Source organism: Antechinus flavipes, chromosome 4, assembly GCF_016432865.1.
Source record: "Antechinus flavipes isolate AdamAnt ecotype Samford, QLD, Australia chromosome 4, AdamAnt_v2, whole genome shotgun sequence".
Classification (NCBI taxonomy): Eukaryota; Metazoa; Chordata; class Mammalia; order Dasyuromorphia; family Dasyuridae; genus Antechinus; species Antechinus flavipes.
Window position 1 is genome coordinate 428,627,110 of NC_067401.1, and position 26,007 is coordinate 428,653,116.

Here is a 26,007-nt window from a genome sequence, read left to right on the forward strand (position 1 = left end):
CCATTTCAAAAGGGCAGGGGAAAAGTTGGGAAGCTCTATCTTTATTTCGGGCATGGAAGCCACGAAAGTCCAATCTTGAGCAAGAATTTGGTCCCAAATCCAAAGAGAAAGGAAACCGGGAAGAAAGCGTAGCTTCTTTTGCCCTTCTCCAACATGGGCTCTGAAGCCGGAAGACTGAAATGACCGGTGGCCTCTTTCCTGGGTAACCCGCCCTTCCTCTGAAAGGGACCAATCACTGAGAAGGGATTAAAATGACGTCAAAGGTGCCGGCGGAGGTATCTCTACTGGGAGTGGCGATTAGATGATGCTTTCGTGTCGGTTGCCATGACTCCTCCTCCTCCTCCTCCTCCCCGGTGCCCTCCGCCCGTGGGCAGGGGGTGGGCCCGGGGTGGGCTTAGGCGGAGCCTCCGCCCCCTCGGCCTCCTCTCAGGCCTGGGGCCCCTCAGGCGCTGTGGTAGGAGGGGCGGTGCAAGTCTGCGAGAAGGGCACCCTGGGGAGCGGAGGAAGCCGGTGACTGAGGCAGGGAAAGGTTACAAGCTGCCCTTGGTCGGGCAGGGGAGCAGCTGCACCGCGTCTCGGCCGGGAGTATGGCCGCCTCTGGAGTCCGAGGCCTGCGGGCCAGCTACCACCGCCTACTCGACAAGGTGGAGCTGATGCTGCCGGAGAAGCTGAGGCCCCTTTACAACCACCCAGCAGGTAACGGCCGCAGTAGCCGCCGCGTCCCTTACCCCAAAGACCTACCTGGCGGCCGTGACCTCCTCTGCGGTGTCACGCTTCCCACCACTCGAGAAAAAGTCTACGTCCTTTTTCACCTAACCCTCTCCCCCAAATATCCTGCGACCCCCAAACTTCCCCGCACCCTGAAAACACTATCACTTTCTTAACTAAATGTCCCTCCACCCGCCAACATCCCATTCTCGTCCCTCAGGATTCCCCCTTTCCCCCCAGCGCCCCTAAAGTCTCCCGCTCCTTTGCAGTTGTGGTCAGCTGCATCCCCGACCTTCTCCCATCCCCTCCCCTACCCCGCCCCGAAACGGGACCAGGTGGTCGGAGTCCGCCGCGGGTCGGTCGACTGTAGCTGCTGCTCAAGTACCGAGACCCTCGTCTCCGACCGACCCGACCCGCTGGAAGCCAGCGCCTTGGCTGGAGCGGGCGTCTCCGGGGCTGTCGGGTCCTTGGGCCGCGCGAGGCGCTTTGGGGGTGGCCTCACTGCCTTATGTGGATGATCCTCCTCGTCTCCGTCTCCTTGGTCACTCCTCTGTTAAATGGGCTTGTATCTGGTGCACCCGGTCAAATGAGCGCCGCAATGCCCACGTTGTGCCAATCCCACAGCACCTGCAAAGACTGTCTATTGGCGTCTTTTTGAGGAAGCTGGTAGATAGAGAGCTGACACACCATGGGACTCCTTGCGAGTCCCTTAAGCTCAGTTTCCTCAACTGTAAAATGGAAATAATTAAATTAGCACCTATGTGGAAGGCTTGGTAGGGCCTCGAGTGAGAGAATGTTTATAAAAAGCTCTAGCACAGTTCCTGGCACGATTATTTTTGAATTTTATACCAGTCCTATAGAACCTCAGTAGCCTTCTAAAGAAATGACAGCAGTGAAATGGGTCTAATGTGGGAACCACTTTGGGACTGAATTTGTTCCAAGGTGTGATTCCCATTATTTATGCTGCTCGATTTAGTAGTGGACAGATCTGGTCTGTGAAGCAAGGCAGAGCTCGTTTTAAAGGCTCTCATTAAGTCATCCACTGGCTCTATTACCAATCGCTTCATGTCCCAAACTAGCAACTAAGACAATTGGAGATGATACCTAAATAGAGATGTTTTCATTAGAAATTAAAGTTTCTGGGACCCGTAGTGTTGGATCCCTGCAGGGAGACTGATAATGACTTTTTGAAAACCACAAATTAAAATTGTGTGAAATTATATATATATATATATATTTTATTTTGTTAAACATTTTTCATTACAGTTTAATTTGGTATCTCCTGCACTCAGGACTGCGTTTTTTGACTTCTCTGACTTAGACCAGTGAAATTACTGGTCTAGATTAGGGCAATATAAATGACTTGGGACCTAAGGGTCTGTAGCATGCTAATGTTGAACAGGTACTTAACTGACAGATGTGACTAATAGTAACAATCTGGATCCACTATGAAACTCTAAGGTATGGTTATTAAGGACAAAAAATTTCATTTTATTTTGACTTCTTTTCCCCTCTTTTTCTATTGTTGTTTCAAGATCAATGGAAAAACACTGGCTTTGGAGTCCGAAGATCTGAGTTTCAATCCCACATTTACTGCCTCTGAGACCCTTGAGCAAGTCACTTAACTCTCACATACACACACCTCCCCCCTCCCCCAAGCACCTCTTTCCTCTGTAATGCAGATTCAGAGGTCTTCAGTTCTAGATTTTGATCTTATGTTCTGTGAACAAGTTTGACGATATTTTAAGCCTGCTGTGCCTTGTGACTTCTAAGTTTACCATTTCTATCCCAGGAGACGAAACAACTGTATATTCTATAATATACCTTAAGAGTGCTTGTACCCATTTAACTGACAGTAGCACTTTTATGAGTTTTAGTCTTTAATTCAAATTAAAATGATTCCAACTGAGAATATCTTTTTTTCAACTTTCTGCCTTCTATAATTATTTTGGAACTATTATTTGAGATCTTATTCAGATGAAGAATTTCATTGAATTTTGAAAATGAATTTTATCTGTGTTCTTCTTAATTTGGCTCAATATTCTCTGCAACAAGTTTTTGGATTGTATTGCTTTAAAATAATGAAGATTCCAGCAATTTCAATCGAAGCATGAATGACTAGACTATATATATTAGTGAAGCAGCTGTGATATACTGAAAGAACACAGGACTTGGAGATAACCTGGTTTTAAGTCTTTATTCTATAACTGGCTCTTGCTTGATCGTATTTCCTCATATGTAAAACACTTGAACTACCTACCTTCCGGGAGTGATGTGAATAAAATTATTGGTAACCCTGAAATGTAAGGAATTTGAAGAGGAGAAGAGTGGGAGAAGATAGTTTCCTTCTACTCCCTCTACCCCCAAACCTGCTCTTCCTGTGAATAACTTATTTCTGTTTAGTGATATTTATATCTTCTCTACCAAGAAACTTGAATATTGTTTTTAGATGTGGTTTTAATGCCTCATGTGTTTTAGGCCTTCATAGTAGGCCCTTAATAAATAAATGTTTGATTAAATTTACTTTATCATTTCTTTATTCCCACTGCCCTCACCAGTCTAGTGACATTTCATAATACCTTATATCTGTTGTTGTACATTATTTTGGAAGAAGAACAATGATATCAAGACAGTAATAATCACCGTCTTGATATCTTGATTTGCTTGAGAATTGGATTTAAGTGAAACAGAGTTTCGAAAAGTCTAAAGACTCATCTCCTGCAATCATCGAAGTCCAGTGGCAAAACAAAAATCGAAAGGAGTGGTGATGGGTGACCTTGGTTGGTCTTTCTAAATTAAGCTCTTTCCAAGGTCTATTTGTCTGTTTTATGACTAAGAGCTAGGTAAGAAATGAGATCTGAGATGACCCAATGTTTCATTATAAAAAATAATAATCTGGATTTCTGGCTTGAGCAAAATCAATTTTTTTTTTTTTTTTTGCATTTGCATTCTTAAACCATCGAAATCTATGCCATGAGACACTGGGGCTTGGGCTGGGGACTGTTTGTTATTGGCCATTCAATGAAAGCCAGAATGATTTGCCTTTGAAGACAAAATTAAGTAGCTCCATTTGAAACAATGTCTTGGTCCAGACAATCACTGGATTCCTTTGAAACCATTATTTTTTAAAAGCTTGTTTTTTTCCAAGAGAAGCTTTCATTCCTGCCAGGTGAATTTTTTCAGGGTAATTCTTCAAGCTCTCAGATCTTCCTAGAGTAGCTGTGTCATTTATACAAAATGAAGGATTTTCAAGAACTAATAAAAAAAAAAAAACCAATGAAGAGACACTAATAAAAATTTTTCTTATGAATCAGTCAAATTTTAAAATTTTTAAAATAATTTAATGTAAGAAGTTAGGTAATTGGAATTTTTTTAATGTTCCATAAAGTTTTCCTTTAAAAACAAGATCATGTAATATCATATACATATATGTGAATGTGTTATGAGTCCAGAAGGGTGGGAAAATTCCATGTACTATCAACAAATTTTAGTGATATAGTGATAGTCATGAATAAAACCAAAATGAAATGTTAGGGGAAATGGAGTCATGCAAAAAATGGGAAAGGAAGTGTCCTAATCTGGATCTAAGATCAGTCAGTCCCCTGATTGTTTAGGTTTGATATTGGAATATGGTTTAAGTTTGATTGGATATGAGACACTTGTGGGTCTTTCAACAACTTTTAAGAGATTTTGAAAGTGTTGGCACAAATGCACTTGCATTTAAATGCTTAACTTTGAATGGAGGAGATGCCTTTGATGCAAGTTTCTGTGGCTATTCAAGGAAGTTGTTCAAATGTCTTAAGAGCAAAACAAAAGCTGGTCTCAATAGATAAAGGATAAAGGGATATGAACAGAAAGTTTTTAAAAGAAGAAATTAAAAATATCAGCAACCATTTGAAAAAAATGTTGGAATTATTAGTAGTTAAAAGTATATTAAGACAAATGTATCTACTTCACACATAACAATTATGGAAAATCTCAGACATGGGAGAGGTTACACACTAAGGCACCATTGGTAAAGCTCTGAATCAGTCTAACATTTTGGAAGGTAATTGGGACGTATGCCCTAAAAGGCACAAAACTTTATGTACTCTTTGACCTAGCAATATTATTTGTAGATTGTAGTGTTATGATTGTTTTTCTGGAGGTCTCAGGACCAGCCTTTTCAGCAGATTAATCACTAGGAGAATAGCCAGGAATAAAGTCCAAATTCTTTATTGTCTCCTTGCCTGGGGCTCAGTTAGCTTGATCTCAATGGAGGAAATGCAGGAGGCCAGACTTCACAGTGGTGTGAAATGTAGTGAATCTCTGGTCTCCAATCCTCCCTCTTCTCGGAGTTTGACCCTGGCTGGGTTTGTTTTATTAATTCCACTGAGTTAGCACCTTAAAAGAAGCCTTGTTTCAAATACAGAGTTCTGGCCCATAATAGTAGGCCAGCTTAAAAAAGGGCAAAGATCCAGATGGAAAAAAAAGTTCTAGCAGTTCTTGCCATAGTGATAAAGAAGTACAAACTAATTGGTGCCCATCAATTGGAGTATGACTAAACAAGTAATGATATGTGAATATAATATAATGTTATTACCCCGTGAGAAATTATGGAAGGGAGTGTTGCAGAAAAACTTTGAAAGATCTGTACAAACTGGGAGTGCCATGCAAAGGGAGCAGAACTGAAGAATAATTTAACAGTCACAATAATCTTGAAAGGCTTAACTTTAATAAGTGCAGTGACCAACTGGAGGACTAAAGATGAACCATGCTACCCTCTCTCCTGAATGAGAAAGGTGATGGTTTCTGGATGCAGAATGAAATATACTTTTTCAGACTTGACCAGTATGGGAATTTGTTTTGCTCCAATATGCATATTTTTTTCACAAAAGCTTTGTTTTTGTTGTTGTATTCTCAGTGGAAGAGAATAGAGAAGGCTTTAAATTACCAGAGAAATTTATTCAAGTATTTAAACCTTTTATATTTAGTTTGCTTATGTGTGGCATATGGTGAAAGATGCTCTTTTAAATTTAATTTCTGGCAGAATTATTTCCAGGTTACTAGCAATTTTTGTTAAATATAAAACTTCTCAAATAACAACTTGTATTCTTGGATTTGCTGAACATTTTATAATAGTTGAACACTTACATGTATAATAATTTACAAAAATGGCAGAAACAAAAACTATTATGAAATATTTGTCTTCTTTCTCTTAGTCAATTGTCGCATATTTTTATTTGTTCCTCTTAGGTTTAACATCATACCTTTATGACTGAACATAAGGTTACCTACCTAATATTGACAGTAGTAGGACTTCAGACTTTAGTTCTAAAATGCATGGGCTATAGCAAATAGTAAACATTGCCTTCTGTCAACCAACAAGTTATTCACCTATTATAGGTCAGACACTGTCCTAGACATGGGGAATATAAAGACAAAAATGAAATATTTCATGTTCTCAATCCATTTGGAAAGATAACAAGAATGCCCAAGAAACATATGAGAAAAGCACATGACGACAGAACAATTTACATTTTATCCTAAAACTTAAGAGGAACCACTGGAGTTTATTGAACACTGTTAGATCTGCACTTTAAGAAAATTATTTTGGCAGTAGAATGGGTATTGTCATTTAAAGGAACACGGAGCTCTGATTGAGCCTTGGACCAGCCAGTGGCCCACTGCCTTCTGATTTCATCAAACTTGACTAAAGAACTTATTCAAACTTTCTAAATAAGTCACTGATAAAGTATAGATACTTTTTTGGTCTTAAACTTTAACACCTTCTTCTGACCCATATAGACAGGGGGGAAATCGATTGTAATATAGTGTTCTAATCAGTTTCCTATTACTTATATACATGTATATATTTAATGTGTGTGTGTATGTCAAATATATATTCTCCAGACTAATCCTTTCGCTATAATTTATGTATTTCCTTTGTCAGTTTTTAGAGGACAAAATTAAAAATTAAATATAATTGAACGATGTTTACTATGATATATAATATTCAGATCACAAACACAATTTTTAAAAAACGGGTAAGGAGCTTTTTTCCCGCTAGGGAGCATTTGGATATTTATAACATCATTTCTAGGCCATACAAAATTGTCAACTTAAAAAACTCATCGTAGGAGGTGGTTGTACCTAGCTTTCAGCTCACCATTGCCTTAAGGTGTTGGGGACAGACTTTGCCTACCCCTTGTGTTTGTTTTTGCTGAGGCAATTGGGGTGACTTGCTCAGGGTTACACAACTAGGAAGTGTTAAGTGTCTTAAGATCATATTCGAATTCAGGGATCCTCCTGACTTCAGAGCTATTTCTCTATCCACTACACCACTTAGCTGCCCCTACCTACCTCTGTTTTAAAGTAGAACTCAAATGTCACATCTTCTGGAAAAGTTTCCTCAACTTTTTTTCTTCCCTTCTGAATCAGTAAGAAATGACCTTTCCTCCCTCGGACTTCATGTAACATTTAATTTATTCACCTACATGGCATTTACATATCACTAATTAACTTGTCTACCTTCTTAAGGAAATGTTCTGTAGCTAGTAGGAGAAACACTGGAGAAAGGAAACAGTGAACTAAAAAGCATTTATTTAAACCATGGGCTAAGTACTTAAGCAAAAAAATGAAGATCACCTCTGCCCACCAGGAGTTTATAGTCTTAAGAGAAAAGAAAATGACAAAGTGATTAAAGATTAAAGAATAATGAAAAGTTGCAAGGAGTTTTTGTCAGGAAAGCAAAAGTGAGAAGATCTGGAGCATAGGTATCAAACTCCCTCTGCTGCAGAACTCCCAAGTACAACTGGAACTGGATGAAAAACTGGAAATACTTTAAAAAAATTAAAATAATAATACAGTTCCATATAGTTAACTTGTGGTTTTCTAAATCCATATGTATTTCAGGAATGTGTTGCTAGGAAAGGCTCTTCTGTGGCCCCAGACAACCCTCAAAAAAAGCCCATGCTTAGGGGAATCTATCTATATTCATTCCCCACCCCCATCACTAGAGTGTGGGGTAAGAGTCTCCCTTGGCGCTTCCTGGGCCTTTAGTTCATGGCTTTCCACAGGCTGGTGGCATCCTTCTCAGCTCTTTCTCACTTTGCCATAACTTATTAAACTATCACTTTATGCCTTCCAGAGGAACTGTTAGTATCTCTTCAGCCTCTGATATTGTCACTTCTCTGCCAGTTACCCACCTCTTAAAGTTCTTTTCCATCAAATCAGATTGCTATTTAACCCCTGCTACTAATGACTTGTGGTAAGACCCTTGTCCTAGAACTGGAAAAAGGGCCCTATCCTAACCCCCTTCTGCAGCTAATGCCCGTGGCAAAATAGTAGGTGTGGACGGAAATCTCCTGGCATTGTTGTTGGCCTCTTTCTATAGATGACCCAATTGGGAGATTGTTGTTTGTCCTTGATTCTGGAGGAGAACCAGGTTGACTTCAGCCAGGAGATACCACGATATGCAAGCAAACGGGACTGAAGTGAGGGAGGACTGGGCAAAGTCACCAGCCTCACTTTCTCTTCCAGTGGAATTTGAGTATCAACTCTCATCCATTGCCTGTATAAACCTAGACAAGTCACCTAAATTGGCAGTTCCCTGAGCATATTTAAAGAGATATGGTCCTGAGAATGTGTCAGCAGGCCTTGGTAGAAAATGTGAGCCAATTTTGGTAAGCCAATAGTTAGGTTTTCATTTTATTCAATTTTTGCTTAACATAGTGGCCAATAAAGTCATTCAGTTTTATGTGTTCATTTTTTATTTATTAAGGAATACATCTCCTTGATTTGGAATATATATGCACTTATACAAAGCAGAAATATGACGTTTCTGTGTTAAACTACATATGCCAATCGAGTTTTAAAGGCTAATTGATGAAATTCCTGTCATTTCTCTTATTATACTTCCAGGAAATTAAAATATATGGATATAATTTGTCATCAGTTGCTTTTGGTTCAGAAATCAGCCATCTTTTGTCAGGCTATAAATTTGGTATTATTCACCTTTAAAATGTAAAATAATTTGGTAGCTAAGAAATTGCTACATGAGAACACTTTTCTTAATTCTACAGCTTGCAACTTCTCACTAAACTTGTGTGTGCAATTAGTATACTACTACAAAAGGAACTTTAAATAAAGCCTATAATCATGTGTGTATTTTTTAAACTAAGATTGCCTCTATTTTACTGTGGTTAATCTTTAAAAATAAAAGAGGAGAAATGGCTGGAGGAGAGGAGGAAGGAAACTACAAGGAGGAGTTTGGGCACTGTAAAAAAAAAATCAATAAAAATATATTTTTAGAAATTTATGAGAAGCTTAAATATATCATGATGAAAACCTAGTGCTAATTGGCATTTGAGTGACAGTTTTATTATATTTATAATAGGTCTAAACATTTATTTCTATAGTATAAATGAAAAAATAGCCTAGTGTAGTAGTAAAAGCAAAGGTCTGAGAGACCAAAAACCTCAATCAGTGGTTACCTGCCTAATCTGAACTTGTTTCTTCACCTGTAAAATTTGGGTAATATTACTCAGTGATTTGCTGTAAGGAAAATATTTGTAAAAATTTCAAGAACCATGGAAATTAAAGTAAAGGAGATAAAAATCAAAGAAAATATAGTTCTTGGTGATAAATTTTACTAGGTGACACAGTGGATAGAGTTTGGCCTGGGAATTCAGAGGATGTGACTTCAATCCAAACTAGTACTAGATGTGTGATTTAGGGCAAGTCATTTAACTGATTTCCTGTATAACCAAAAAAAACCCAACAACAAAATCCAACCCTGCAAAATTTGAAAAATGAATTCACAAATTGGTCTTTTGGTCCTTGTGTAAATCTGTGTGTGTGTGTGTGTGTGTGTGTGTGTGTATGTGTGTGTGTTTACATATATATAAATAAGTGTGATATAAATTTTATATGACATATTGGGATTTTTATGTCTTAATTTTTCCCTTTCTTTTCAGGTCCCAAAACTGTGTTTTTCTGGGCACCAATAATGAAATGGGTAAGTTTGGCTTTGGCAAATAAATGCCTGGATGGCTATCCTTATTTTTTTAGCAACAGAGTAGCTTATCAAGACCATATGTGAGTTTATAAATTTAAAATATATTTTTTGTATGTCTTAAAATTATTTTATGGCAAATAATTCTCATCATTCTGAGGGGAGAGAGGGTGGTGTGTGTGTGTGTGTGAGAGAGAGAGAGAGAGAGAAACTTGAAGGGGTATTGGTAGCATCAGGAAATAATAAAACTTCAGTGCTATGAACTGAGGGCTACACCACAAAACTAATTTAGCTTAAATTTTTAAAAAATGTTCCAGACGTTTTTTTTAATTATTAAAAAGCTTACATTATAGGTTTTAAAATATTAAAAATAATTTCTACCCCAAAGTTAATTTTTTAAAATGTGAAAGCTAGAATGAAAGTTAGCTTGGCTCATTATTTACTTTAAAAGACTTTTAAGGTTTTAATTTTAGATATTTTGTGCCACTGAACTAAAGTTTACCATGTTGAAATCTAGATAACTTTTCTATGTTGTTACTCCTCAAATTATGTTGCAGCAAATCATGACAGTACTAACTGTAAGCATAAACCTCACTATTCCTGTGATAGGTAAGATAGGAAGCTTTTTGAACCTGGTAAAGAATAATAAGAATAAAAATCATTTGGAAAAATAAAATATCTAGACTATCAAAGGAGGTAATAAAAAAGAGATGAGAATGAAGGGGCAAAGATAGCACTTCCAGACTTCAAACTATGTTATAAAACAACAGTCATCAAAACTTTCTGATACTGATTTTATAAAAAAAGAGAGATAGACCAATGAAACAAAATAGACAAAAGTGAATAAAGCTTGAACTAGGGTGGCTATGTAAGTGTTAATAAGGGAGTTAGGTGGGGCCTAGATAAGGGCACTGAGTGAGCTTGAACTCAAAAATACTTGAGTTCAAATCCAGCTTCAGATATTTATGCTAGCTGTGTAAACCTGGCAAGTCATGTGTGCCTCGGTTTCTTCATTTGTAATAATGGGGATAATAGAAATAGGGAGATTAAGAGAGGAACTTAGCTTCTAAAGGAAAATTGTTTTGGAATTTTGTTTTTGTTTTTTAATGTTTAGTTTGAGGTGCCTAGGGTACATTCTGTTTGGAGGTAATCTAATTGGTAGTTTATAATGAGGTTTTGGCATTCTGAAGAAAGATATGGCTCAGATTTGGGGATCATATGCATAGAAATTAAGCCAAGGGGAATTGATGAGGTCACAGAGAAAGAAAAGAAGAGGGTAAGAAGAGAGAAAGACTTAGAGCCCTTGAGTGAATTCACATTTTGAGTAGAATGTGGATGGTTTAACAGGTAAGAGGAGAAAACAGTATCATAAAAATCTATATGGCAAGAGGATGGTTGACAGTGTTTTATGCTCAGCTGAGGTCCTAAAGGGTTAAGAGATTGTTGGTGCTTTTAGAGAGACCACTTTCAGTTGGCATCTGATTGCTAAAAGAGTGACTGAGGGATGCTGACTTGGAAACAAGGAAAATAAACCTATTTACAGCTTTTTCTAGGAATTTAACTATGAAATGACAGATAATAATCAAGTAAGGAGTTTTTCTTAAGGTTAGAGATATTGATCAAAAATAGATTATATGATTTTTTTTAACATGTTTAACATACATTAGATTATTTGCCTTCTAAGGGAAGGAGTGGGAGAAAGGGAAGGAAAAAAATTTGGAACACAAGGATTTGTAAGGGTCTATGGTGAAAAAATTATCCATGCATATGCTTTGAAAATAAAAAAACTTTAATTTAAAAAAAACAAATATGCATATAAAAATTTGGGGGCTTCCATATAATATTAAAATAGATGACATAGTGGATTGAGTTTGGAATATCTGGGTTCACATTTAACTTGAAGCATTCATTAAGTATATGATCCTGGCAGGTAGTTTAACCACTGTCTGTTTCAGGTTCCTCATCTTTTAAAATTGGAATAATAGCACCTATCTTCTGGGGTGGTTGTGAATATAAAAGGAAATAATACTTTTAAAGCAGTTTTGGAAACCTCAAAAATGTTTTTCCTTACCTAATAATGCATTTAAAACAGTAAAGAAGGCCATACTTTTCTTTTTTGAGTGTGTGAACTTGTAAGAGCTATTTCTAAAACCCTATTCTCATGTCTCTTCATGGCATGGTGGTAGCCTTCAGTTACCAAAGTTCACAATCTTTTAGCTAAGTCCTTACCTAGCTAGAATGTCTCTGAGTACAACCCTTGTGGTGATAAGACTTTATGTCTGCTGTCAGAAATGATCATCATTAGGTTGGCCTCAAAATAAATTACTAACTATAGCAATCCTCAAAAGCTATCCACATTTCCAGAGGAAATAGTGAAAAAATAGAAAAAAGCGTTGAAATGCTTTTTTTAAAAAGAAGTTTATCATTATGAAAGAAATTAAAGGTAGAGAAAATGTATTGAAAGTTACAGTTTTTGCTACTGCTTTGTTTGATGTGGTCTCCTCTAGATTTTCAATACTTACACTTTATATATTTCATTTCTTTACTACATGATTAGAAAAACAAAATTTGCTTTTCTACATAACTTTGATCTGTTATTGGTGCTTGTACAGTTAATCACAGGATCATAAATATATTGCTTTCTCCTTGTAATCCTATGATAATAGATACAGAACCAGAAGAAATTAACAACTTAATTTAGAAGATTGATTCATTCTTTGTATGCCCACTACCTGGCACATAGATATATAATAAATCCTTGTTGATTAACTGATAAAATTACTTTTATATACATGTCATATCATTTAATATTGTGATATCAAAAATCTTCAAAATCTGTTTTATACTCTGATTACTTACTGGAATTTGGACCTACATGCAAGCAGATTTTAATTCAGAGGATTAAGGGAAATCGAGATCCTTTGCCTTCCTCCAAATTCTAAGTCATGGGACATATGAATAGAGGAAATTTATAGACTTGCTGGAAAAATAGTATGAGAGCATTCCCAGTTTATTGCCACCATTCCCTAGAAAGGAGGCAAAAAGGATGAAAAATAGTTAGCTAACTACCATTTTGCATACTCAATGTAAGGGCCATCACAGGTACTGTAGCTAATAATTTTCTTTTATTTTTCTATAATTTGTTCAATTTTGCCTTTAAAAAAAAAAAGCTAAGCATTGTTTCTAAATGTTTATGTGATGATTTTTGTTGATGGTTGTTAAGTTTCAGTCATTTAAAAAAAAAAAAAACATTCTCTTGACTTTGTACCCCAAATACACTCCTTCTGCTTTCTTCTTACCCCACAGTCTAATTTTGTCCCCATTTTGTAGGAGAAGTGGGGGGGCTGGGAGACATGAACTGGAAAACTAGAAGAGAGAGAGGAAGAGTGAGGTAAATTATAGGATTAGGATCAAGGTTAAAAAAAAAAAGCTTAATTTGTCATCATTTGAAAATTGGTTGTATTCATTTTGAAACTGGATAAACAGTCTTTCCTTGTACTGATATGATACCACCTTATCAATAGATAAGATGATTAATTGAAAAATAATTTAATTGCTTGGTTCTTAAAACTCATGACCTTTACTAAAATATGCTTTTATAGATATTTTTGTTATCTAGGTAAATTTGATTGTTTACAGTGTCTCTAAGAGCATGCATAGGAAAATATCTAACAGACTTTCTCAGGAAATCAAAGATTAAAAAATAGCTTTTTTAAAGAACATCCTTCAAATTCTAATGCAGCTTGTCTCTAGAAATTTAATGAAAACATGACTACTTTTCTAAATGAGGCAAAGATATATTTGCAATAGTTTTGATAATTTCTTGAATAAATCATGTTAAAGGTATAGGATGTATTTGGAAAGGGAGCCTTGTGCTTTGATACTTAAGCCATATGACACAAATATATTTAGTTTGTTGTTCTAAAGTAAAAATTTTCCTGTATGATTTTTCAAAAACAACAATAATTTAGAAAGCCAAAATAATGGAGAGGAAGACTTATGTATCACTAGTCTCAAAGTAAATTTCCTCTATCATTAATTGTGGGTTATGGTTTGTGTATTTTCCAGGGGTTGGTTTGTGCTGGATTGGCTGACATGGCCAGGCCTGCAGAAAAACTCAGTACCGCACAATCTGCTGTATTGATGGCTACAGGTGAGTATTTAGAATCTTCCCTTATGCCATCCATTTTTATTTTAAAAGTACTTAACAAAAGGCAGCTTGGTATGGTGCAAAGAAGATCAGCTTTGGGGCAAGGTGATATCTGGTCTCTTGACAATTATTAGCTATGTGACCCTTAAGTCATTTTACTTCTCATGTTCTTCAGGTAATTCTGTAGGATTATCAGTTGCAGAAGGGCTGTTCTACATCAAGTAGTGATAGATTTTCAACTTTGTGAGGTTCCTACACCAAAGGAAATTACAGATCTTTTTCAAAAATTTTTATTTAATTCTGTATATGAATTTTTTTTTTTTGTAGAAGTGAATCCTATAAATCTTAAGGTAGAGGAGGAGGAGAATTTTCAGATAATTTTCCTTTTTGAATAGGAAAAAATTATTTTTCATATCACTGGATAGAAATCTCAATCACAAAGGGGTGTGCATGGGGGGAAAGAGAAATCATGATATCACATTGCCATCTCACATTTGTGGTCTTTTTACATTTCCTACTATTTAACACAACAAATTGAGTCATTCCAACACTTTGTTTCTTTTTTGTTTTAACAGGGTTAATTTGGTCAAGATACTCCCTTGTTATTATTCCTAAAAACTGGAGTCTATTTGCTGTTAACTTTTTTGTTGGTGCCGCAGGAGCCTCTCAGCTCTTTCGTATATGGAGGTATGCCTGTTAATATATAAGCATATATACTTCCAAAAAAAGTCTTACATTATTACATATAAGAGTTATTTTATACATAAAGTGAATACACAGACCCAGTAATGTTTTCTCAAGTAATACTTTAAAGTAACCATTGCTGATATGTTACAACTAAACCTACAATATATTACAGTTTCACTGAATTTTGTGATTTTGTGGGCCCATTCAATGAATAATAAGGGCATGTAATTATATAAAGTAGCCTTGTATATGTATTATGGCCCAACGTAATAAATGTCCAGAAAGGAGTTTACAAGTTGTATAACAAAGCCATGAAAAGCAGAATTGAAATAAATTTGTTCCATTGTGTCTCTACTAATACCAAAGTATTTTTGTAATATTTGATCAACTTTTGCACAAATTTAAAATCATTAAGTAATGTTGATTATTCTATTTTCAGGGAAAATTCAATTCAATAAACATTTATTAAGTACCTGATTATATGCCTGACCCTGAAATGAGAATAAGGCTAGAGGGGAGAGGGGGGAGGGGAGAAGACACTTCCTGCCCTCAAGGAGTTTAGAATATATTGCAAAAGAAACTGAAAGTGGGAGGTTGGGAATTAAATAACTAGTAGAACTGCAATTCTGAGGCAGTTACAAGTGAGTTACAAAGTCCAGCCTGCCCTCTGCAAAGGAAAGCTTTGGGGGGGAGGATGTGATGTTCAGACTCCAGCTTTAGGGGACAGGAGGCTAAGGAAGGTGAGAAGGAAGGTATGGAATATCACCAATTCCACGGATTTAATATTGTATACAGTCAATGTCTTAATAGACAAAAGTAAGAACTATCGGAAATTAATAAATTACAAAGATAACTCAAAGCATCCCTTAAAGCAGTCCCTTACCATTGGTCATCAAGTTGCCTCTTGACATCCACTGAGAAGGAATTCCCCTTATGGGACTATACAGTCTACTTTAGGATAGTTTTAATTGTTATGAAGCTTTTCTTTTTTTTCTTCCGAAATCTTATGTTTTAGAATTTCTATGGACTGGACCTAGTATTGCCTTCCAGGACTAAACATAACAAATGTCTCTGTGCTCTTCCCCTTTCACATAAAAACTTCAAATATTTGAAGACAATTTATCATGCTTCTCCAACTCTTTCATTTCCATTGGGCAAGTCTTCCCTTCCTCAGGTTAAATATCCTCAATTGCTTTAATTGATCATCATATAGCAATCATGGTACAACTCCTCTTAAATAATGGTCATTTTCCTGAATATTTTCTAATTCCTTGCTCTAGAAATACTTCTTGCTCATGCAGCCCAAAATTGTATTAGACTGTCATATCATACATATAGTCATTGAATTTGCAGCTCAAGAAAAACCCCAAGTCTTTTTCATAATGTACTGCTTTCTAGATAGATCTTCCCTCTTCTCAACCTATGTGATTTTTACCTCAATAATGTAAAATTGGCATGAGAACAAGATTTATTCTATTTATAGTCTACTCTCAGACATTCTTAACTTTCTTTTGATTAGCTTTTTTTGGTACCTTTAATGGTCTTTTTTTACCCAATTAATAAGCATTTATTTTTTTACCCAACAATAGGGAAAAAACCCAATAACCTTGTAACTAATAGAAGCAAGCAAAACATATTCTACATTAGCCATATCCAAAAATATGTCTCTCATTTTCCATCTTGAATCTGTAACCTGTGTGTTGAATCAAGTCAGAAAGCTTTTTTTTGGTCATATATAATTTTCCTCTAATTTTTTGTAATGTTTGAGTTCCAAGTTGTTTCCCTCCTTCCCCTCACCCCACTGGGAAGAAGGCCAACTTTTGACAGGTATATATGTGAAACATATAATACATATTTCTATATATATATGTTCTTTTTCTGTAGGTAGGTAGCATCTTCATTCATAGGTCCTTTGTAATTTATTTGAATATTCTTATAATTCAGAATAACTTAGTCTTTTACATTTATTCTTCAAATATCTCCAGTCATCCTGATCTTTATCTTGCCACCATAGCCAGATGGCTCTGGAGGAAAATGAAGCTGGGGACTTTGCACTCTCTCACTTAAATGGAACTCTTGGCATCACTTCCCAGATGTCACTCTGGTTTTCCTTAACTGGCCAACTCTAGGTCCTGGGCTAAGCTCCAATGTGTCATTGTTTGAGTCCTGATTGATTCAGAGTGAATGTAAATAGAATTGTTTGTATTTGATCAGAAACCCTGAGGGTCTTCCTCCTAGGTTGATTTTTTTCCCCCCTTAACACTGGTGCTAATCACTTCTTGGGGCGTTGCCTCAGTCTAACTGAGAATTGTTAAAAAGACCTTAGTTTAGAAGACCTGAGATTTCTCCAGTCTTCAAGAACTAAGAACCAACTATAATAATCACCTTGGCAAATCTACTAAGGGTATTTCTGGGTCAAAGAGTATATGCAATTTTATAATTCTTTGGGCTTATTTCCAGATCAATCTCCAAAATGATTGGATCAATTCACAGTTCCACCAATAATGTATTAGTATCCCAATTTTTCCATATCCATTCCAACATTATTTGTTTTCCCTATCATTTTAGCCGATCTGATAGGTGTGCAATGGTATCTCAAAGTTGTTTTAATTTGCCTTTCTCTAATCAGCAATAATTTAAAGAATTTTTAATGACTACATTTGATTTCTTCCTCCAAAAACTAATTGCTTGTTCATACCTTTACCATTTATCAATTGGAGAATGATTCATTCTTACTAATTTGACAAATATGTGAAAAATGACACTTTTATCTGATAAACTGTCTATAAAAACTTTTTCTTAATTTTCTACTTTCTTTCCAATCTTAGCTACATGATTTTATTTGTACAAAAACTTTGATTCACTGTAATCAAAACTATTCATTTTACATCTCACAATGTTCTATATTTGTGTATTTGTAAATTTTTCTGTCCATAAATCTGATAAATAATATGTTCCATTTTCTTCTTAATTTACTTATATCTCCCTTTATGTCTGGTCATATATACATTTTGACCTTATCTTGAGTTTTTGGAAGGGACAGATAATTCTGATTATCTTGTAGATCATACATTGAAAGAACTTCTCTTGGTATCAGGATTCTACTTTTATATAACTTCCTTCACTTTGCTAGAACTGTAATCTTTTTCTTCTATGACCTTAATTTTCACATAACCAATTCTGACATAGATTTTCCTTTATTTCTTAAAATATTCCTCTCATTTTAATTCAAATATCATTTCCTTTTAATTATAAATCTTTTGGTTAGGAGAATTTTGTGTGCTTTCAAATTTTACAAAAGGTTTAGACTTAAAGACTTTAGAGGTCACTGGTGGTGTAATTAATTGATAGAGCCTTGGGCCTGAGTTCAGATCCAACCTCAGATGCTTACTAACTCTGATTCTGAGCAAGTCACTTTACCTGTGTCTACCTCGACTACCTCAATTTGAAAATAGGGATTAATAGCACCTACCTCCCAGAATTATTATAAGAATCAAATGAAATAATATTTTAAAATACTTAAAATAGTGCTTGGCACAAAGTAAATGCTTAATAAATGTTTGTTTTCTTCCTTTCCTATATGAAATTATAAATCTAGTCCCTCAGTTGATTGATTCTACTCTTGGTTTTTTTTTTTCCTACAATGATTTTTATTTTGGTGCCTTTATCTGAATGTGACTTGATAATTTATTTTTCTTAATAAGATGGCATGTGCAGTTTTGTAGTTCTGTTATCAATTTGAATGCTTGAGCTAGTCTTTGACCAGAAATGACCATTATATATAGGACAAGATTGCTGGGTTTTTTGGAATATGTTTTATGAAGCCAGGACATTTTATAACCCTTTATTAATGAGCAGTTAACTTCTTTCAATATATCATGAGTACTCTGCATTTTTATTTTTATCATAATTGCCTCAACTTTCTGCAGTTGGAGAAAATTTTAGCATGATTCAGCTAAGAGAGATGTAAGATTAATCTAGGTTTGGAATTCAAAATCAGCAGACATAATTCTAAAGGGAGTGGGCATAAGTTTATTTCTGCACTTTGATTTAAATAAGACATAAGGGAAGAGGAAACTCAAAGCATAAAAGTAATAGACAATTAACAAATACAGTGGCTGCCATAATACACTATAACAAACAACATACAACATACATCACCACCACTATGAGGAAGCACTAACATTGTAATTCTTTTTCTGGGATTCCTATATAGAGTCCGGAGTGGGAGACATTGCTAGGCAAGCTATAGAGTACTACCTAGCTGGATTCTCAAAGTCCCTTTCCACTAAGGGGTTTTTATAGACTGTGAACAAAGAAGGCACTACGCTGAGCATTCTCATTTGATACCTGACTCTTGAGACAGAGCAGCTTCCGAGTATAGACTGCTCCATCAAAAGAGACCCACCAAGAAGAATATTCATTCTTAGGAGGACTATGTTTACTCAATGACCTGGCCAGGTTTCTGGGCTAAAAACAGGCCTGCAAAAAAAAAGGATTGCTCATTAATTAATGCACCAGAAGAGTGACCTACCAACTTCAGTGTTTTCCTGGCATTCCATCAGACAACTGCAAGCCCATTCTCATGTTTTGAGCAAAAAAAAATTACACAAAAATCATAACTGAGACTCAGTTAAGATTCCTTACTCACTAGGATTTCTTATAGGTGAGGAATGTTATATGGCATATTTCCTTCCAGGATCCATTGCTTTCCATAGACAGTATGTTTGATTTAGGTCTAGGGAGTTTACTTAATTTAGGGAAGTGCTTATTTTGTACCACTATGCTTTCTCATCTGTTACATAAGGTACAAAGTTTTGAACTTTGGGATTCTGTGAAAAAACTTTTACAAGGTGTTTTTGCAGCCAATTAACAGTTATATGAAATGCAGTCTATTCTAAAACATCCATGATGATTGAAGGAATCAGTGGTGCCAGTTATTAGGAGGAAGAAAAAACCCTTTATACTCTCCAAATCCTTTTCTTCCTCATTGAGTAATTTGCTATCCTGTTGTCAGAATTCTCAGTCTATGAACTGCCATAGTATCATATGCATCTTTCCTCTAATCTTTTTGAAATCTGCTCTCCCAAAGTCATGGATATATGTGTGATCATGCTAGGTATTCCTTTATTCACTTTCACAAATACACTTTTATCTCAAGGCTCCTGTTACTTCTATTTCTTCAATTAATTCTTCTTCCTAGTTAGAATTAAACCTAGAGTTACAGTTGCTCTGAGTTACTTCCTCTAACTTGTGAGAGATAGCTAATTCCAAATGTTTCTATGTTTTCATATTATTAATTTAAATACATGTATAATGTAAAAATTAATATTAGAGTCATTTTGGGACAAGAAGTGGTAAGACTAGAGTTAAAATTTGTATGTGCAGTATGTAATTAAACTTGTTTTGCGCTTGAAATTTCCTTTTATTATCCACATAAACTAAAGGCAGACAAATCTCTGGTACAATTTTACCTTCTGCATATTTTCACACTACATGGATTTAGAAGCTGAAAACTTGACTAGACTTCTGAGTAAAAAAACAAAACTGCTTTCCTCTCTCCTTTTCTTATCCAGAGAAATATTTGCTGTCTTCTGTTTCTGTTCATAGGTATAAACGGGACCTAAGAGCTAAAGAAGATTTGTAAAGGACTCTTGATCTGCTGAACAAATCCAGAAGCAGTTATCACCACCAAAGGGACCTAGTTTGATTAATTTTATTATTTGGTTTTCAAAAAGATAATGCTAACAATGTTAATGTTCTGCAGATAAGACTGAAAAAATAGCTATTATATATAGTACCTTGATTGAAATGAAAATAAAATACATTTTAGTAATGTTTTATCTGTTTGTATAATTCACTAAAGGGCTCATTGATGATCAGGAGTGTTTGAAATTTCAATCTGCTCTACATATGGCCCCTTCATATTTGCCTCTCAATAATTGGGCTGCCTCTGTGGAACACATACCATTGGTCAACTAGGAATAGATTTATTTGCCTAAGAGCAGCTGTTCAATGAGACAGAGGGGAGATTAAAGATGTATCTGGAGAATGCTAAGTTTTCAGCAAATGCAACCACAGAATGTCAATTTAATACATTTTTGACTAAATCGAATGGAAGCTATTTGAAGTAACTTACTGAAAAAGGCGAAATAATTTTTTGTCTTTTTAAAAGTCATTAAATTTATGGGACACTAATTCTTAGATCCTGGGAAATAGAGAAATCATGAGCATGGGTTATTCAAGAACTAAAGATAATTGACCAAGTATTTAATTTGAATGAATCAGACATTTATGTCCAAAGCACTGTGCTAAGTCCTGAGAATACAAATAAAAATAAAAGAGTCATTACTTTTAAGAAACTCATATTCTAATGAGGGCAACAACACACATGGAAGATTTTACCTGAAAATCAAATAGAAAGGTTTAAAAAAAAAAAAAAGGCAGATGTAATGCCTTGTCATTTCCATTTGATAAAAATCATATTTATCTTGGATAAGATTCCAATTGGGAGAGCTTATTTTTGATTAAAGAGTTGTTATTATTGTTGGCCCTTCATTATGGAAGAAGACCATGACAATCAGGGAAGTGATGCCATCTCATGATATTTAAGTGAACTGGACTTAAATGAGGGAAGGCTGTACAAGGTCAGAATTCTCAAGTCTATGAACTGCCATAGTATCATATGCATCTTTCCTCGAATCTTTTTGAAATCTGCTCTCCTTTCTCACTTTCTCCTCAAGACATCTGGCTCCATTGGCAAGATACAAAGGAGACAATGACTAGAGATGGCCCTGGATGCAGTGTGAAATCTTTAAAATAGATCCCAGTTTGACTCAAGCAATGCTCAATCAGTGACAAGGCTAAGAAAATGAAACAGAGACTGGCCTCTTTTACCTAGTCCAAAAAAAAAAAAAAAACTAATCTAGAAGAGGGAGACCCTCAGAGTTTTGCCAAAATAAAAACGAGCCTTCAGCTTTTGTGGCTAATCCATGACAGCCCGCGTGATTTGGGTTTATGGCACAGTCCTTAAGAAAAAAAATGTAGTCCAAGATGTCTTGTGAAATTTCTGGAGCAAAACTTATATTCCTTTGGGCAGAGCACAGCGGGTCTAGGAGGACACAGGGAAAGGAAAGAGCAGAAAGCTCGTTATCCAACTAGGTGGTTCCAGGTGGGTCCCTGATGGCACAACTCCTGCTGCTTTACTAAGACAAGTTATCTCTTGTTCTGGAACAAGATGTTCTCGAACAAGGCCATGAAATGCAAGTGAGGGAGGTTGGGCAAAATCACCATCTTCATCTCCTCCAAAGCCATATAATGACCTGATAGAGTTCGGATATAGTTCATTAAAGGGTAAGGAAAATCTGATCTAGGCCATTGTTCAACTAAAATGGCCTGGGTGAATATAAATTCCTTTGTACTGATAACTAAAGGCAGGTCTAGCTATGTTCTCAGCAGAAGGAACTGAAGGCTTTTAACCCATCCTCTGGTCTACTCCCTTATTCATCACCAATCAGGATTGGTCTCTACTTGTTGGAACACACCCACTTTTTTAAAAATTAAAAACATTAAGGCCTTCGATATCTTGTTAGGTGTCTTTGGAGAGACCACAGATCTGAATTTGTTATTTGCTGCTATTCTAATTAATAAATTGAGATTTTTTTTTTCATCATGACGTCTCACCACACCTAGGGCTCCTGTGCTTGTCCTCTTGTTGATCAGTAATTGTTACTTCTGGTGGATCAATCCATAGTATTGAGCAAGACTTCAATTTATTTATTTTTTGGGGGGCAAACATAAGTATCCTCTAAGTAATTTTTAAAACTTCAGAAGTATATCTGAATGTTGATATACTTGATCTCTGCAATTTCTTCCAACTATGACTTTAATGAAGATTTGACAACACCTAAAAATAACAGATTTGAGCTGATTCTTAAAAATTCACAGAGAAAGATAATAATGAGCTCGAGAACTGCCAGATGGTGGGGGAAGCAGGGATGTCCCTGAAATGCTCTTGCTTCATTTCAGAATATTCTTTATTCAGCATTTTTCTTAGTATTGAAATGCATTCTCAGCCAGTCCTGACAATACTCAACAGTCTGGACTTGCATCCTTTTTATATCCAAGCTAGCTCCAGTTTTTTAATGCCTACCACCTGGCATGCTTATACCCACTCCATTACTAGGTATTGTCAGATGTGTATGTATGAATGAAATCCACTGGTGCCAGGTCTTTATGAATCCCATAGTGGGAGTGGCAATGATAAGAGATATATCCTGACAAGCTACTGAGCAGTGTGGGGGTATAGCAATAACATTGTTTTTGTAAGTTACTATTCTCAATGGCATGTAATCCTATGCTCTGAGCCCTTAGCAGTGAACTTGCTGACTGGTCCAAGGTGGTAAAGGAAAGCCTGCTTAATGTATCCTTGTGGAAAGGATCCACAATCAGAGAACTATGAAGACTGAATGTGGATCAAAGTAAATTATTTTGACTTTTTTGTTTTTTGCTAGGCTTTTTTTTTTTTTTAATTATTTATTTATTTTGCTCTGGATGAATATGGAAATATGTTTAGGAGAATTGCACACATTTAACTTGTGTCATTGCTGTCTTCAGGAGGGGGGAGGAGAAAAATTTGGATCACAAAGTTTTGTGAAGGTGAATGTTGAAAACTATCTTTGCAGCAGCTACACCCAAAGAAAAGACACTGGGAAATGAATTTCTTGCGTTTTTGTTTTTCTTCCCTGGTTATTTATACCTTCTGAATCCAATTCTCCCTGTGCAACAAGAGAACTGTCCGGTTCTGCACACATATATTGTATTCAGGATATATTGTAACCTATTTAACATGTAAAGGACTGCTTGCCATCTGGGGGAGGGGGTGGAGAGAGAGAGGGGAAAAATCGGAACAGAAGAGTGCAAAGGGATAATGTTGTAAAAAATTACCCTGGCATGGGCTCTGTCAATAAAAAGTTATGTAAAAAAAAGAAAGAAAACTATCTTTGCATGTATTTGGAAAAACAAATTAAGAAAAAAATGTATCCTTGGCTATATTCACAGTGGGAGAATTATCAGGGAAGTGGAATGCCCAGATTAGAGTTCAATGCAAGGTTCTAGCCTGTGCAACCTATCCCTCAGGTGCAGGACCTCAGCTCCACCCTTGCTGAAACATGAGATCCAGATTGTTCTGTATCGGAGAAGGAAACAAGCATGTTGCCCCCAGTGTGGCACTCGCTGGGGCTGGCGGTAGTCCCTGGGCTGCCCCTTAGTTCTGGAGCCGGGTGATGTCCAAGAGCCGCAGAGTGAGGCAAGGCATTGGACTTGGGGGGATCTAGAGGTCGAAGTCTTCGGAGAGGCTGAAAAAGTGGGAGTCGCAGGGTTTCTGCATAGGTGTAGAAACGGATGGTCAAGTCACACCTGAAGGAGTCGGTCCTGCCCAGAATGTGACCTGTCTGCGCCAGCGCCTCCAGAGCCTCTCGTCCGTCCAGCTTACCTCCTCTACCTGCGATCACTCCCAGTGCCCACGAGCAGCCCGAAGGTATTCCCGGCCGGACGCGTCCCGGGCCGGGAGGGCCGCAGTAGGTGGCCCCGCAGACGCAGACTAGACGTCGCCAAAGTCCCGGGGAACGGCGGGGCTGGCGGCCGATGCCCAGGACACTGCGCCGAGCAAAGAAGCCCCGAGGCTCTGGCCGCCACAGTGCTTCCTTTGGCCAGATCCCTGGGGCGCTCTTCTCTCCGGTGTCTCCAGGAGCGAGAGCTGCTGGGGCTCAGGCCCAGCGGGGGTCACGTGGTCGGCTGTCTACGAATCACGTGACGGCCACTGAAGCGGCCGCGGCCATCTTTGTCCCGAGCACATTCCCAGAACCCGAGGGATGGGACGGGATTTCCATTCGCAGATGAGCACAGGCAGGTATACAAGAACCAAGTCATAAGAACAAAAATAAATAAATCCAAATGAAACAAAAAGCAACTCCAAACCCCACAACCTATTTAGGTCTGCAATATTACATAGGTGTAGATGCCTGTAATCCGCCACTGACGGGGGGAACGAAGAGCCTACGTGATGTTTACTAGTCAACTCCAAGCCCTTTGCGAGGTCTCATTGGTGAGGACAGACCTGCGTGGGGGCGTGGCTGGCCCCGGCTCCGCCCAGTTAAGGCTGTACCACCTCGGGCACCTCGGATTTTACCTGGAGTTTGCTTATAGTTCAGTTTCTCTCACTGCTAACCCGAAACTTGTTGGTAAAGGTCCAGGAGTGATGTCTCTCTCTCTCTTCTCTCCTCTCCCTCTCTCCTCCCTTCCTCTCTTCCTCCCTCTCTCTCTCTCTCTTTTTTTTTTAGGTGAGGCATTCAAGGCTAAATGGCTTGCTACTAAATGGCTGAGACTGCATTTCCACTCCCGTCCTTCGGGCTCCAAGGCTGACGCTCCAGCACATTTTGCAAATGAGGGAAAAGAGGCAAATAGCCTTGTGCTTTGCCCGGGGTCCCGCAGCTAGCAAGAGTCGGATTCCAATGTTGGATTTCAACTCAGGTGCTCCTGACTTTGCTCCGTGTCACCCCTGTGTCACTTACACGTTCGATATCTCTGTCCTTTACTACTTTTTGGACAGTCAGTTCCCCTCCTGGATCACTGCATTGTCATGGCGAAGCGGCTTGCCCACAAAACTATGCAGGGTCATGTTGTGCCACAGTTCCCTTTCATGGTCCTGACTCAGTTTCCCTAAATTGTCCTGCCTCGGTTTCCCTGAATTATTCTGTTCAATCTTGCAACAATCTCTCCCTTAAAAATAAATTATTAAAAATTCTCTATCTTGCCTTAGTTTTTCCGGCATTACATCATAGTAGAAAGGTGTGACAAAAGAGAACTGCATTTGGAACATCTGATTAGTTTAAGATTGGGAAAAGAGTACATTGAAGAGGGAAGGAAACTGTTCCCTTTACTGAAGCTCTGTTCCCTTTAAGATTATCAGTCTTAAGAGATTGTGTCCCCTTTCTTGATCTCAGAGATCAGGATCTCCCAGGCTCCAAGAAGTCTAGAGATAGAGGATTGAGGAATCCTGGTCTGATACGGGGAGCTGTCCCAGCCCCCACCAAGATACTCAATATAACTGCTTCCTGTGGCTCAGCTCCTTGCAGCTGGCTCAAGCAATTTGCTAGGACCCTGCTCAGCGCCAAAACTCCCATTTCCTAATAGGTCCTTGCCACTGTAGAAGTCAGTCCCTTGGCAAACTGGTATCCAACAATAAATTTTCATTTTGCAATTAATAATTTGGGAATACGTGAATTCTTTCACTTCTAAACCTGTGGCTGATTAAAGGGGATTTTTAGCAACTTTCTTATCGCCACTAACCTCATGATCACCAGGAATTGAAGGCATTCAAACTTCATCACTATCATTGTATTGACTTAATTTGTATACAGAGTACATCCATGCAAAATGTCAGGCTACATGAATTAAGATTGCTGGG

General features: G+C 37.2%; 1 protein-coding gene across 1 annotated transcript; it reads left to right on the forward strand.

Annotated features, from left to right (window-relative positions):
- The first annotated feature begins 399 nt into the window (after window positions 1-399).
- MPC2 (mitochondrial pyruvate carrier 2) lies at window positions 400-20,383 on the forward strand. Its single transcript, XM_051999022.1, has 5 exons — window positions 400-696; window positions 9,666-9,706; window positions 13,772-13,856; window positions 14,429-14,540; window positions 20,151-20,383. The coding sequence occupies exons 1-5, from the start codon at window positions 588-590 to the stop codon at window positions 20,185-20,187; spliced, it is 384 nt and encodes a 127-aa protein (XP_051854982.1). The 5' UTR covers window positions 400-587; the 3' UTR covers window positions 20,188-20,383.
- The last annotated feature ends 5,624 nt before the right edge of the window (window positions 20,384-26,007 follow it).

Bases quoted from the DNA above. Each gene is read 5' to 3' on its own strand.
- MPC2 (XM_051999022.1), top strand. From the start codon at position 588: ATGGCCGCCTCTGGAGTCCGAGGCCTGCGGGCCAGCTACCACCGCCTA. The intron at 9,707-13,771 runs GTAAGTTTGGCT...TGTATTTTCCAG, and splicing joins GGGCACCAATAATGAAATGG to GGGTTGGTTTGTGCTGGATT. The intron at 13,857-14,428 runs GTGAGTATTTAG...TTGTTTTAACAG, and splicing joins TGCTGTATTGATGGCTACAG to GGTTAATTTGGTCAAGATAC.